We start from the raw sequence: 14358 nt of genomic DNA, 5'->3' as shown, positions 1-14358 counted from the left end.
GTATCAGGGTTGCCAACTCTCACGCATTGAGCGTGAGACACACGCATTTGACCGTTCACACGCTCTCACGCCACACTTCCGATATCTCACGCCGAAAAAAAATATCCAGTTTATTTACCTCAGATCCACATATATGATTCAATACGTTACTAGTTCGCTAGCTCTGGCGCCATCCACCGGCGATATAACACTGAATCTGCGTCCATTTTACGTTCGCCACCCCCCCCCCCCCCCCCCCCCCCCCCCCCCCGCTCAACAACTTTCGTTCGCCGCCCCCCCCCTTAACAAAATACACTCGCCACCGGCTCCAGGTTAAAATCTCACTCCAAGCGAACGTCAAAAGTTGGCAACCCTGTTTGTATAAATATGTAAATTAAGCTGAAGGTGCTGGAAAATATTGAAAATGGACCTTCAAAGTGACGAACAAGTGCAGGAATTCTTCCACCTTGTAACTTCACACGCACAAAAATCGAGAGGTGCACGACCTCGCGAGTGGCCAACAGGTATGGGCGGAGCCACTGCAATTGCGTCATTTTTGCCGCGCAGATCCTTGCGGCAGTTACGACGTGTCAAGTGAACCTAGATAGCTCAAGTGTTCAGTGAAGGCAGCAGAAGAATAAACGAGACGCGACCGGAGCATGCGCAGTTTTCTCATAAGTCAGCCTGATCACTTGACCCGGTGACAGCGCCAGCTAACATGTTTATAATTGTAACGAGTAACTATACAGCACGTAAAAAATGTATCGGAGTAAAAGTATTAAGCTGATGGAAAATATGTAGTGAAGTAAAAGTGGAAGTAGGAGAAAAAAATTATACTCCAGTAAAGTACAGATACAGCATTTTAGTACTTAAGTACAGTAGTGAAGTAGTTCTACTTCGTTACTATACAACTCTGCCCCCCACCAACTCGGCAAATAATTTTCTGGCATCGATTTGGTGCCCCCTCTAGTGCAGCGCCCCTATGCGTCGCATACGCTGGATACCACCTTTTTGCGCCACTGGTATACAGGATTACACTAGTCACACTAAGTGCCACGATTTTGTGGCACCTGCCGCTACGCGACACTTTCTGCTGCCGCATGCCAAACAGGGACTGAACCCTCAAACGAACACCAGCACACGTAACCACAACTAAAGAAACATACACACCCGAAGGGAGGGGTCAGACTGTACAATTACAGTATCTTTGGATGAGTTTTGATTGTTCAGTTTGTTTTAAACAGTGGCACCATCCGCCACTGATTCAAACCTGCAGAGACAATGACTTCCAAAAAACCTTATTACGTTTCTATTATTCAATGTTTCTTCGACTACTCAACGGTGAAAGTGCTGGTGATCCGGAGTATGTTGGTGGGGACACTCTACCGACTGTTGCAGGCAGTGGTAATAGTGTACATCATAGGGTAAGTGCCTTCTAGAAAGACACATAGGAAATACAATATGCAATATTAAAATATAAAACATTTAAAATATCAAAATATCCGCCTTCCTTTTTTGTCCTTGAGTTTTTTTTAACATGATATTTTGGAGTTAATGCTGAGGCAGGGTGAAGCAGAGCTTCGGTTTAGTTTTAAATAGTTTACTCACCGAAACTCACGTTAATAAAAGTGAAAGTGCGTATGAACCGGTCTGGCTGTGTCCACGAGTCAAAACTAAATCTAATGACTTTGAATTAACAAGTGATTTGTCTAAACACAACTATTGTTCATATTTCTTGGTAAATTGTGTTTTAATTATTTTAATTATTTTTAATTATTTTAATTATTTTATTTTACTTTATTACAAATAGGACCTCAGGTATGTTATTATTTTTCAACGATTCACACTTTATCATCAGTCATTTCCTTTTCTAAGATTCTGTTTTATAAAGAATAGAAATAAAAATAGTGGTGTCAGTGGAGGATGTTGAAGGGTCTGAGTCCAGTAACTCATCAGATGCTCACCTGCACAGGTATGTGTGTGTTTGGAACAAGGGCTACCAGGACACAGACACAGTCATCAGCTTGGTGACCACCAAGGTGAAGGGCATCGCCTTGACCAACACCTCCGACCTGGGTCTGCGCATCTGGGACGTGGCTGACTACGTAATCCCCCCTCAGGTAGCCTCCGTGTTCAGCAGGAGAACACTGTTGACTCACACAGTCCCAGCAGATGAGGTTGTCCTCTGAACACTGAAACTCTGTCTGAACTGCTGAACATGCTTGATGTTAGGTTCACGGGTGGTTGTGGTGTTTTAGGGTAGGACACGACTTCTCTTCAAACACACCCCCCATGTGACTGTCCTGTCCCTGATTGTCCTGTCCCTTGCTGTCCACTCTCACTACAGAGTCTTATAGCATTAATGGTCATGTTTATGTGTAGCAGATATTCAGTTAGTTCCTCCAGTTAGACCCTTTGCTGTAAATAAAGAATTACTGAACAATGTCAGAGCATACAGAATTAATATTTATTTATTGGACCTGTGTCATGGGTTAGGCCCCTACTTGATGTATGCAGTCGTTCTGTCTTTGGTGTTTGCATGCTGTTTCAAGTCTGGCTAGCTGGGCTGGCTAGTCACAGGTAAGAGCAGAAATGAAGTGTGTCCCTGCCTCGTAGTCAGGTGATGGTGGGCGTGGTTTCAACAGGCTGATGGACAGTGCCAGAGTGTAACTCTGTGCGCTCCTCACAGGAAGAAAACTCCTTCTTTGTGCTGACCAACCTGAACATCACACCGAACCAAACACAGTCCCGATGTGCTGAGGTGAGTGTGGAGACAAGGGTGTGTGTGTTTGGCTGTGTTGGACTTTGTGCTGAGGTGTGTGTGTGTGTGTGTGTGTGTGTTAAGATCAATATGGACACAAGACTGGTGGGATGCCATGTTTATTTTACATTTCGGAGGCACAAGATCTTGGATTTCCATCAATACTGCACTGATGTGTGTGTGTGTGTGTGTGTGTGTGTGTGTGTGTGTGTGTGTGTGTGTGTGTGTGTGTGTGTGTGTGTGATGATTCTATCACATAGGCCCAAACCTCTCAGTCAGTAAACTTATAGTTATACAAACAGCCGTTGAAGGTAATGGATCATGAATCAATATGCAGACATAAAGCTGCCTTCATCATAAACATAATCATTGAAATATATATATATATGTTTAAGGTATTTATTGGGCATGTGGTGTAATTTATTCATCCATGCAAGTAAACATACTATTCTGTTCGCTGTGCCGATCACCACATAATCTCCACCAGTGTCTCCCACAGGCATGTATGTTGTAGATCTGAGCTGTGTGGTGTTTCTTTTTGAGCAGAACCCAGGCCCTGGCTCCACGTGCTCCTCTGACCAGGACTGCAAGAGAGGTCTCCATGACAGTCGCCAAAATGGTACGTTCCGGCTCAGACCACTCACACCTACGGGGGAGGCCTCGGGATCCCTGCCGGCTGTTGGATCCAAGTGTTGCTCTTCTCCTTTGGGGATTCTTGTGACACTCTGACTCTTCTCCAGGTGTGCAGACGGGCAGGTGTGTCCACTTCTCGGAGTCAGAGAAGACCTGTGAGGTGCTCGCCTGGTGCCCTCTGGAGAAAAAGGGCGATCCACCTGAGTAAATGTCTAAATATCTATTGCCTCAGCAAACAGATGGCACTGCTGGCTCACACACACACACACACACACACACACACACACACACACACACACACACACTCACACACAGTATTTACTGTTAACTCTTCTCATCACGTTTGTTTGTTTGTTTCCTCCTCAGTCCCCCACTACTCTCTGAAGCGGAGAACTTCACAGTCCTGATTAAGAACAGCATTTGCTACCCAAAATTCAGCTTCAACAAGTGAGCCATGTCTGCATATGCCCTGTGACCTTACACAGGAAACCTCTCGGCACATTCCAGCTTCCTGTGTGTGTGTGTGTGTGTGTGTGTGTTGCAGACGGAATATTCTGCCCCATGTGAACAGCTCCTACCTGTCGCAGTGTGTGTTCGACCGCGTGACGGACCCTGACTGCCCCATCTTCAGACTGAGGGACATCGCAGCTGAAGCAGGAGAGGACTTCCAGACCATGGCAGTCCATGTAGGAGATCAAAGTGAACCTTAACATGCTTTACTAATTACACCAGCATAAAGAAACATGCACGTTCAACATCATGTACTACATTCTGGTCCCTGTGGTAGTATGGAGTATAGTGTGTAGTATGTAACAAACGCAAATCACACTACGAGGTCAGATTTTCCACCACCATTGCATTTACATTTATGGCATTTGGCAGACGCCCTTATCCAGAGCGACTTACATTTTTATCTCATTTTTTTATACAAGTGAGCAATTGAGGGTTAAGGGCCTTGCTCAGGGGTACCTCAGTCATGGTCTCAGGTTGGGAATCGAACCCACGACCCTCCGGTCACAAGACCAGTTCCCTAACCACCAGGCCATGACTCCCCATTGCGTGGTGTACACAGCCTCTATCCCAGCCAGACATGTTCAATGACTTTTCAGTGTGTTTCCAGTGACTGTACATTGACTGTTCAGTGTGTGTTCAGTATATGCATTTTGGGCCCAATCAGTGTGCAAGTAGTTTGTAGTAGGCCATTTTGAACACAGCCTCTATTCCAGCCAGACTGTTCAGTGGTGGTGTTCCTGTTGTTCAGTATTAATTGGTGGTGTTCTGTCCTGCTGTTCAGTGGGGGTGTGCTGGGTAATCGGGTGATTTCAATCAATCAATCAAATTTTATTTATATAGCGCTTTTTACAACAGTTGTCACAAACAGGGTACCCGCGGGTCCTTAAAAAGTATTAAAATGTCTTAAATTTAGTTTTCCATATTCAAGGCCTAAAAATGTCTTAAAATGTCTGGAATTTTATGAGGGGAGGCATTAAATTATTATAAGTGTGTGTTGTTCAGTTGTTCTGGCGCGATGTGAACTTTGCCGATTCTAGCGCTAGGACCATGCAGAAAATAACCGCTCCAGGGTCCTAGTGCTAGATTCCTAGCGCTGGAGTATACGGCCTCAACAACGTCAACAATTTTAGTTCGCCAACTGCCCACCACCACCCCCCCCCCCCCCCCCGGTCAACAATTCTCGTTCACACACCCCCCCCCCCCCCCCCCCTCAACAATGTGGAACACACCTGCATCCCCAGTAATAGTATTATTTTTTCTTGTGAAAGGTATTAAAAAGGTCTTAAAAGTCATTGAATTTGAGATTTTAAAATGTGCAGATACCCTGACAAAGCAGCTTTACAAGTGCCAGGTCCTAGCCCCCAGTGAGCAAGCCAAGGGCGACAGTGGCAAAGAAAAACTCCCTAGTTTTTTGGCATGAGGAAGAAACCTTGAGAGGAACCAAGACTCAGGGGGGGAACCCATCCTCCTCTGGCCGACACCGGTCACCACGACAACAACAACTATTTAGACAAATAAATAAAGAAAAGGAAAAGATGTAATAATGTGCATCTTGGTGTAGGCTTATCCGGTCAGTCAGTAGGTGGCTGGCACAGGATGGATCACTTGTCTCTCCTCATCTCATTGTTCCTGGAGAAAGTAAAACAGGGAAAATTAGCTCCGTATGAGGACATGTACAGGACAGATGAAATCATAAACATTTCTGGAGTGTGGCAGCAACTCCGGCATTAAGTTAAATTATTACAGCCTAGCTAAAAAAGGCAGAACCAGAAGGTAACATAGACTTGGGGGCATTCTGAGACAATGGCATCCATCCATCCGTCAACAAACTTGAGTGACCACGAGCAGTGACAGGATGACAACACCAGCGCCCCAGTCTACCATAAAACCCTTCGTCTATGAACCCCTGGATCTGTACCTTTATCTAAGGGGAGATATTAATTATCAAATGCTAAATTAAATAAGTGGGTTTTCAACCTAAACTTAAAAATTGTGACTGTGTCAGAGTCCCGTACGCATTTTGGAAGGTTGTTCCAAAGCTGGGGGGCCTTATAAGAAAAGGCTCTTCCCCCTGCTGTTACCTTATTAATTTGTGGAACTAATAAATGGCCAGCACCCTGTGATCTTAGTGGACGTGGGGGTTCATAGTAGGAAATAAGTTCCTGGAGGTATTCAGGAGCAAGCCCGTGCAGTGCTTTATAAGTTAATAATAGAATTTTAAAATCAATACGGAATTTAACTGGGAGCCAATGCAGGGCTGATAGGACTGGTCTAATATGCTGAAATTTTCTAGTTGTGGTCAGAACTCTGGCTGCGGCATTTTAAACTATTTGAAGTTTATTTAGATTCCTATTTGAACATCCTGACAGTAGTGAGTTACAGTAGTCTAATCTGAAGCTAACAAAAGCGTGCACCAATTTTTCTGCATCATCCTGTGATAATGCATTTCTTAACTTGGCAATGGTGCGGAGATGTAGAAAAGCTATCCTAGTAGTATTATCTATGTATTTATCAAATGATAGGTCAGAGTCGAGTATGACGCCTAGGTTTTTGGCTACTGTGCCAGGCGTAATGGGGTAGTCTACAAGATTAAGCGTTAGAGCTGGAATTTTCTGTCTTGAGGCCTTAGGGCCCAGGAGGAGAACTTCTGTTTTGTCCTCATTAAGTTGGAGGAAGTTTAGAGACATCCAGCATTTAATATCTCTTACACAGGCCTCAATTTTTCCTAAACTGTGTTTGTCATCAGGTTTGGCTGATATGTAAAGTTTAGTGTCATCTGCATAGCAGTGAAAATTGACACCATGTTTGTTTATAACTGCGCCCAATGGTAGCATATATAATGTAAATAATAGTGGTCCTAAAATGGAGCCTTGCAGGACCCCATATTTAACTTTTGTACGTTTGGATGGAATATTATTGAACTCTACAAACTGATAGCGATTTGTTAAGTAAGAGTAAAACCATGAAAGGGCTGTGCCTGAGACTCCAACCCAGCATTCTAACCGCTTCAGCAAGATCCTATGATCAACTGTGTCAAAAGCTGCACTAAGATCAAGAAGCACTAACATCATTTGTTACTTTGACTAATGCTGTTTTAGTACTGTGATGGGGCCTAAAACCAGGGGTGAGTTTTTATACCAAGCGCTTTATACACTGCCAAGGAGACGGGCGGGTATTTATGTTAAGATGAAGCTCAAATTGGACTAAATAGTGATCAGAGATTGCTACGGTTTGATTTGATGTTTCTTCTGCTCTAAGTGCAAACTTGCATTTCCTGGTGGTTTACTGCTCCAGATCTCAGGTCATCTCTGTGTTTCTACATACCTCAGAGTGGAGTTTGACCATCGGAAGAAATAATCTTACCTTAGATTACCTTTGGTCACTGGGAACCTGACCTCAGGTCAGTTCTTTGTCTCTGTGTATTGCACAGGGTGGTGTGATGGGGGTTCAGATCCGCTGGGACTGTAATCTGGATTTAGATGAGAGCAGGTGTGTGCCCGCCTACACCTTCCATCGTCTCAGCATCAAGGACCCAGAGAACAATGTCACCCAGGGATTCAACATCAGGTTGTGCCCTCTTCTCATCATTCAAATAAGTGTTGTCACATCAGATCAGATATACTTTTTATTTATCCCAGGGGGAAATTATAGTTGTGAGCCTCATGTATGTATACAAATACAAAAAGTATTTTAACAATGTAAGTAAAACAACCACAAAGTAGAAAAAACTTCTAGTTACTTCTAGTTATTTCTGAATTATTGTTTATGTGAATTACTTACAGGTTTGCAAAATATTACAAAAATGAAGTAGGCAAAGAGACCAGAACGTTGATTAAAGGCTACGGCATCCGCTTTGAGATCACGGTGTTTGGAAAGGTGAATCTCACAGCAGACATTTAACCAAGAACAAAGACTCTTCCTTTAACAATGTTCATTTAACCAATGAGAGTGCACAATCCTTTAGCAATGTTCTAAAACACTTATCCAATGATAGCATGGCATGCTTTAAAGACATTCCAGACTATCTCTGTTCATAAGAGTCTGTGGGTTCCTGTCTTCCATCACAGGCGGGGAAATTCAACATCGTGCCGACTCTGCTCAACATAGGCGCTGGCTTGGGTCTCCTGGGGCTGGTAAGTGCTGCCATTAGAACCCTATAGTACAGGGGTCGGCAACCTATGGCACGCGTGCCACCGTTGGCACACGGAGGCATAATCAGTGGCACGCTACACGCTGGACCAGCATCAGCAAAAAAAAATTAGTAATAAAAAATCTCAGACAGAGAGCATGATCCTCCAATCGAAATAGCTCCTCAACGCTCTGCTAAGCGGAGGCGTTTATACTTGGCGATCGATCGCTATATAATATAATTGCGATATAATTGTGTTCATTTACACCCCTCCCCCCCCTCAACAACTTACGTTCGCCACTCGGCACACTCATTGACTAGACATGTTAAAGTTGGCACTCTGTGTCTCAAAGGTTGCCGACCCCTGCTGTAGTACCATGACTGATCCCAAATCAGGAAGCAGAGAGGGGAAAACAGAAACCACTGTGCTGTGGTACTGTTCTCCTACAGCTCTGTCCATTATGGATGCGATGGCTGTCAGAACTGCTCTGGGACCAGATTATGTGCAACAAAAAATGTAGATTATACATTTATATGGGACGTGAAATTGATCTTGGGTCAGCACACCAAGATAATTTATACTTGAACACGGAGTCTAAGAAAATGCAAGGTAACGCTGACCTTTGTAACATTGACCTTTGTAACACTGACCTTTGTAACGCTGACCTTTGTGGTTCTCCAAAGGTGAACGTGGTGTGTGACTGGATTGTGCTGACTATGTCGAAGTGCAATAAAAAGTGCCAAAAATACAATGCAATGAAATACGAATATGTGAGTTTTTTATTTACATATACATACAGTTACTTATATATATTCACATTTTTCTAGAAGATATTTTCTGAATTATCTTTGTGTAAATTATCTTTATGTACAGTTCTGCATTTGTTTAATTTTCATTCATTTTTTAGCAGTATTTTCAGAATCTCTGGTGTGTGTTGCTAGTACTAGGGCTTCACTCTTCTATCTGGAGTCAGAACTGCTTGACTTGTGTTCATCCCTGAGTCCAGGTCTCGTGTGTGTGTGTGTGTGTGGACTCAGTAACAGCAGTGTGGGCCAGACAACTTCAGTATGTGAACATGACCCACATGACTGGCAGTAACATTACGAGACTGGCTGCTCTCTACCTGAGAGCTCAGACACCTTCAGTCTGAGGGAAACTGGAGAGGTACTGACTCCACTGACTGAACCTTCATTTGTTTATATTAACAGTTGTCCAATGAGTCCAATAATTATATGGAACTACAATGAAGTTCTGAAGATGACTGGACCTGCCTGTATGTTATTACTGTTGATTTTTGTAAGCATTATGTAAATTCTTTACAAGCAAAAAGCAAATAAATGACCTTAAACATTTAGTCCCTCATCTTTATTATGTGTGTTTGTTAGAAGGTGTTTCACTGTCTTCAGGAAGTACAGAAGTTCAAAACAAGATGTTCTTCTGCCTCCTGGAACATCACCATAACTGTTCCAGATGATGTCATTGTTCAGCTCCTCCATTTATTAGATTCTTTAAACATCCTCTTTGATGACTCTCAACCTACACGGACAAACAACCTCGAGTCCTACACTATAACATGATTGGCTAGTGTAGTTTTGTTTTTATAACTGCATGATTTATCACTCACCAAATCAAAGATACGAAGATACACTTTGTATGTAACATCATGTAGTTACAACCACTGTAGTTACACACACTCTGTAGTTAATATCTGGTATATACACACACTGTAGTTAACATCGTGTAGTTCTAGAGACCATCACTGACCAGCAGAATAACACGACCTGGTTTCTGTTGCACCTTGCTGATTTCATCACGAGTCCAGGAGCCCATCCAGGCCACGAGGGTTGTGAAGTCATGGACTAATTCCAGGAAGATGACACTGAGTTTCCCGGCTTACCTGGTCTTGTAAGCACCCAATTTCAGTGTCAGACTGAATAAAGAGCACGATGGCTCCAGGAGAGTCAACAGTGAGGTATCATGGCTCACTCCTCTTCGAAGCTCAATTTTAAATCGGGCTGCACTAAGGTAAACCTAAAGTCCCAGGGAATAAGGCCACGCACAGCCCCACTGCACAGTTAATGCATGCTCAGACCCACCACTTCTATCTGGGATTTATGCATGGCGCCACAATAACAATCACCTTTATGTGAAGATGAGAAAATCACAGACTTAATACATCCATCCTGACCGCCTTACATCCATCGATCGAGATGACGGGAGCGTGCCACAACTTCATAAAAACTCTTGATTTTATTCCGACACTGCAAATGTGTCTATTTGTCTGGAATGTTTGCAACAGAAAGGCAACAGGAGTCAAACTACAGGAAAATTAAATAATATTAATTTAGTTTATAAATGTATTGCAATTAATTAATACAATAGCATTTTAAATATTTTTATTGATTTTTTAAACACCTCAAACACACCACACACCAAAATGGAAATATTTCTTATTAACAAGCCTATGAAGTCATGAAGTGCTAAAAGTATTCTGGGAGAAGTTTGACATTTCTGTTCAAAATGCTGCTTCACCTACTTAAAGCATTTACCAGGTGCTCTGAAGCAGAGCATTTTCCATAGTCATCTGTGTTGGGTGTGTGTGTGTGTGTGTGCTCCCTGAATTAAACACATGACCGCGGTGTTGCAAGCCTCTTCCTCTTCCGCTCCACCCGGTGAGCAGCAGTAAATGGTTCTCTTCTCCATCACACCAGAGATGACACACCTGGAAGAACATAAAACACACACACACACACACACAGGTTTAATGGACAGTTATGAACATAAAACACACACACACACACACACACAGGTTTAATGGACAGTTATGGGACACATGCACACACAGGTTTAATGGACAGTTATGGGACACATGCACACACAGGTTTAATGGACAGCTAAGAACATAAAACACACACATGCACACACACAGGTTTAATGGACAGCTAAGAACATAAAACACACACACACACACACAGGTTTAATGGACAGCTAAGAACATAAAACACACACATGCACACACACAGGTTTAATGGACAGTTATGGGACACATGCACACACACACAGGTTTAATGGACAGTTATGGGACACATGCACACACACACAGGTTTAATGGACAGCTAAGAACATAAAACACACACACACAGGTTTAATGGACAGCTAAGAACATAAAACACACACATGCACACACACAGGTTTAATGGACAGTTAAGAACATAAAACACACACATGCACACACACAGGTTTAATGGACAGCTATGGGAGAAACGTCAGACAGTGTGGGATGGTGCTGGCCAGCTCTGTGTGAGTGGTGTGATGTGGGGCGTGACGTGAGGCGTGACGCGGAGTGTGGTGGTGACGTGAGGCGTGACGCGGAGTGTGGTGGTGACGTGAGGCGTGACGCGGGGTGTGACGCAAGGCGTGACTTGAGGTGTGGCGTAGGGTGTGGTGGTGACGTGGGGCGTGACGCGAGGCGTGACGCGGGGTGTGGTGGTGACGTGGGGCGTGACGCGAGGCGTGACGCGGGGTGTGGTGGTGACGTGAGGCGTGACGTGGGGCGTGACGTGGGGTGTGACGTGGGGTGTGACGCGAGGCGTTACTTGAGGTGTGACGTGTGGTGTGGTGGTGACGTGGGGTATGACGTGAGGCGTGACGTGGGGTGTGACGCGAGGTGTGATGCGAGGCGTGACACGAGGTGTGGTGGTGACGTGAGGCGTGACGTGGGGCGTGACGTGAGGCGTGACGTGGGGCGTGACGTGAGGCGTGACGTGGGGTGTGACGCGAGGTGTGATGCGAGGCGTGACACGGGGTGTGGTGGTGACGTGAGGCGTGACGTGGGGCGTGACGTGAGGCGTGATGTGGGGTGTGACGCGAGGCGTGACGTGGGGCGTGACGTGAGGCGTGACGTGGAGCGTGACGTGGGGCGTGACGTGAGGTGTGGTGGTGACGTGGGGTGTGACGTGAGGCGTGACGTGCGGCGTGACGCAGGGTGTGACGCGGGGCGTGACTTGAGGTGTGGCGTGGGGTGTGGTGGTGACGCGGGGCGTGACGTGAGGCGCGACGTGGGGTGTGACTTGAGGGGTGACGTGGGCCGCTGCTTCACTGAAAAGCTCACCGTGCGAGTACTTGCACTGTTTCAGCGCTTCGCTGAAGCCCTCACACAAGCTGAGGTCGGTCTGAGTGGTGGCGCAGTCCAGGAACTGCCGGACCTCGAACAGACACGGGCCGGCCGGGGCACCGCGGGGGGCCTCCTGGGTCGGGCGGGACCAAAGATGGTGAGTTAGAGAAGTGGAGGTGATGTGTCAGAAACAACATGATGATAGAAGGGGCTCAGGCCCCGCCTCCTCCTCCTCTCACCTGATATGTGGGGGCCGGCTTGGCCGCCTCCGAGCTGCCCCCGCCACTGCCGCCGAGGGCTCCGGTGAGGGCCCCGCCCATCACATGACCCACGGCAGATCCGACCGCCACCCCCGCCGCCGTGGTGGCCATCTGGGCCATGAGGCCCGGCTGCTTGGGCTGAGGCGGGGCCAGGGACGAGGGGGGCGGGGCTGCAGGGGCCGGCGTGTAGGAGTGGGCGGGGGCACTGGCAAACATGACAACAGCAACAACAAAAACACTTAAAATCAGTCACAGCTCATGCTTATGATCATCAGCTGCTAGACCCGTCCAGCGCCCGCTTTAACTCCTAACGTAAAGTTACGGATTGTGGATCAGTAAGAAGCCATGCAGCAGCTGACGTCATCACATCTGAATTATTCAATTCAATTCAACTAAACTTTATTGTCATTATACTGAAACAGGTACAGCACAATGAAACACTTTTAGGCTAGGACTGTTACAGACAGCATAGCACAAGACAGGACATGGTGCAACAGACATTAAATAAAGTAAGGTAAAAATATAAAATACAGACATTAAATATAGTAGATAAAAGTATAAAATATAAAACTAAGTCAAGAATCTCCCCGTTATATCTGACCTGAGGTTTTAACAAAAGGTTTTGGATAACCAGGCAGTCCCCAGGTTTACAGAAAGCGCCCTGAAGGACGATGGAGATCCCAACAACATTTAGCGAAGTTCTAAGAAGTTTACTAATGACTGGCCATAGAAATGACAGTAGCTACGAGACTGATTGTCTGCTAAAAGTCAGATATCTAGACAGAAGTTGTGTTGTAATGGCTCAACACCGCTTGTCCCTTTTTTGACGTACCTTCATAATGAAAAAGTGACCATGTGCGAGGACGCACGTTGTCTACTAAACGCAGCCGAAGACGTTAGTTATCAAATCCGAGCAGCACCGCTAGTGCGGTACCGACCTTACGGGCGGGCTGGTCTGATAAGTGTACCGTTTACCTTGCTGGAGCGGACGGGCGGCTGCGACTTCCTCGGGCCATTCTGACCTCTTAGTGAGAAATGTGTGACCAACTCAGACGGGCAGCGGACCGAGCGCGCGACTGTATAGGGACTGAACGGACCGAGCCGCGGACAACCTAGAGACGCCAGTAATGGCGCATTTCCACTAGGGCCTGCTTGGCGCGGTACGGTTCGATACGGGTCGGTTTGTGAGTGTTTCCATTAGTACCAGTACCCTGTGAGCCGGCCCCTTTGGGTACTTTTTTCGTACCGACTCGCTCGAGGTTCTAACCGTCCCGAAGCGGTACAGTTCTGTGACGTGGAGTAACAGCATGACACTGATTGGCCAGGGAGTGTCGTCACAGGTTGCGTCAGGAGAGCGACTCCTCCGCTATGCTATGGACTCCTCAACCATTTTTAAAACCCAAGGAGCGAAGTCTGTTCCCTGGTCAAACGCCGAGGTACAAACCTTTCTGTTAATAATCAGCGATCAAAAAATCCAGGGCGAACTGGACGGGGCCACTAGAAATGTAAAGGTTTTTAGCGAGGTTTCCGCGCTAATGGCCACTCATGGCTACCAGCGGTCCGTTCAGCAGTGCCGGTCGGTCCAAGCTAAAAAAGCTTAACGCGATTACCGGGCGGTGAAGGACCATAACGGACGCAGCGGAGCAAACCGCAAAGACTGGATATGGTTCCAGCAAACGGATGTCATATACGGTCACCGGCCAGCCAGTAACGGAAGAGAAAACGTGCTGGACAATGTCGGTGCTGGAGGCCACAGAGAATGGTGAGTGTATTGTGATTTCACAGTTTTACTACTAGGCTCGTAAAAGATGTAATATGAACGTAATATGAACGCATCTATTGTAAACGCAGGAATTTAGAGCTGTGTTTGTAGTTAATGTTACCACCACAGTCACTACTGTACAATAGCTAGCTCTTAGCCTTGCTAGTTAGCTGTAGCCATAAACAAAGCATGAGCAGCGATGACGT

At 45.9% G+C, this 14358-nt stretch overlaps 2 protein-coding genes across 4 annotated transcripts; one reads left to right on the top strand and one right to left on the bottom strand.

Annotated features, from left to right (window-relative positions):
* The first annotated feature begins 1110 nt into the window (after positions 1-1110).
* Positions 1111-9355, top strand: LOC143487038 (P2X purinoceptor 4a-like). Of its 3 annotated transcripts, XM_076986344.1 has the most exons (12): positions 1111-1403; positions 1952-2099; positions 2669-2740; positions 3287-3359; positions 3481-3577; positions 3740-3820; positions 3918-4059; positions 7317-7453; positions 7669-7762; positions 7954-8019; positions 8700-8786; positions 9225-9355. In XM_076986344.1, the coding sequence occupies exons 1-12, from the start codon at positions 1261-1263 to the stop codon at positions 9261-9263; spliced, it is 1179 nt and encodes a 392-aa protein (XP_076842459.1). In that variant the 5' UTR covers positions 1111-1260; the 3' UTR covers positions 9264-9355. The 3 variants fall into 3 exon arrangements, with proteins under 3 accessions (XP_076842459.1, XP_076842457.1, XP_076842460.1); XM_076986342.1 differs by having other exon boundaries at positions 8700-9349; XM_076986345.1 differs by lacking the exon at positions 2669-2740 and having other exon boundaries at positions 8700-9349.
* Positions 9356-10397: 1042 nt separating this feature from the next.
* chchd10 (coiled-coil-helix-coiled-coil-helix domain containing 10) lies at positions 10398-13631 on the bottom strand. The gene is made up of 4 exons (XM_076986380.1): positions 13366-13631; positions 12370-12595; positions 12128-12263; positions 10398-10738 (listed from the first exon to the last, which is right to left on the bottom strand). The coding sequence occupies exons 1-4, from the start codon at positions 13404-13406 to the stop codon at positions 10719-10721; spliced, it is 423 nt and encodes a 140-aa protein (XP_076842495.1). The 5' UTR covers positions 13407-13631; the 3' UTR covers positions 10398-10718.
* Positions 13632-14358: the final 727 nt, after the last annotated feature.

The sequence above is a fragment of the Brachyhypopomus gauderio genome, unplaced genomic scaffold (assembly GCF_052324685.1).
Source record: "Brachyhypopomus gauderio isolate BG-103 unplaced genomic scaffold, BGAUD_0.2 sc46, whole genome shotgun sequence".
NCBI classification, from domain to species: Eukaryota; Metazoa; Chordata; class Actinopteri; order Gymnotiformes; family Hypopomidae; genus Brachyhypopomus; species Brachyhypopomus gauderio.
This window is presented reverse-complemented; position numbering and strand designations above follow the sequence as displayed.

Excerpts from the sequence above, each read along its gene's own strand:
- chchd10 (XM_076986380.1), bottom strand. The coding sequence starts at position 13,406 with ATGGCCCGAGGAAGTCGCAGCCGCCCGTCCGCTCCAGCAAG. Across the intron at positions 12,596-13,365 it reads CGCCCGTCCGCTCCAGCAAG|TGCCCCCGCCCACTCCTACA; the intron begins GTAAACGGTACA and ends CATGTTTGCCAG. Across the intron at positions 10,739-12,127 it reads ACAGTGCAAGTACTCGCACG|GTGTGTCATCTCTGGTGTGA; the intron begins GTGAGCTTTTCA and ends ATGTTCTTCCAG.
- LOC143487038 (XM_076986342.1), top strand. The coding sequence starts at position 1,261 with ATGACTTCCAAAAAACCTTATTACGTTTCTATTATTCAATGTTTCTTC. Across the intron at positions 3,821-3,917 it reads CCAAAATTCAGCTTCAACAA|ACGGAATATTCTGCCCCATG; the intron begins GTGAGCCATGTC and ends TGTGTGTTGCAG. Across the intron at positions 8,020-8,699 it reads GCTTGGGTCTCCTGGGGCTG|GTGAACGTGGTGTGTGACTG; the intron begins GTAAGTGCTGCC and ends GGTTCTCCAAAG.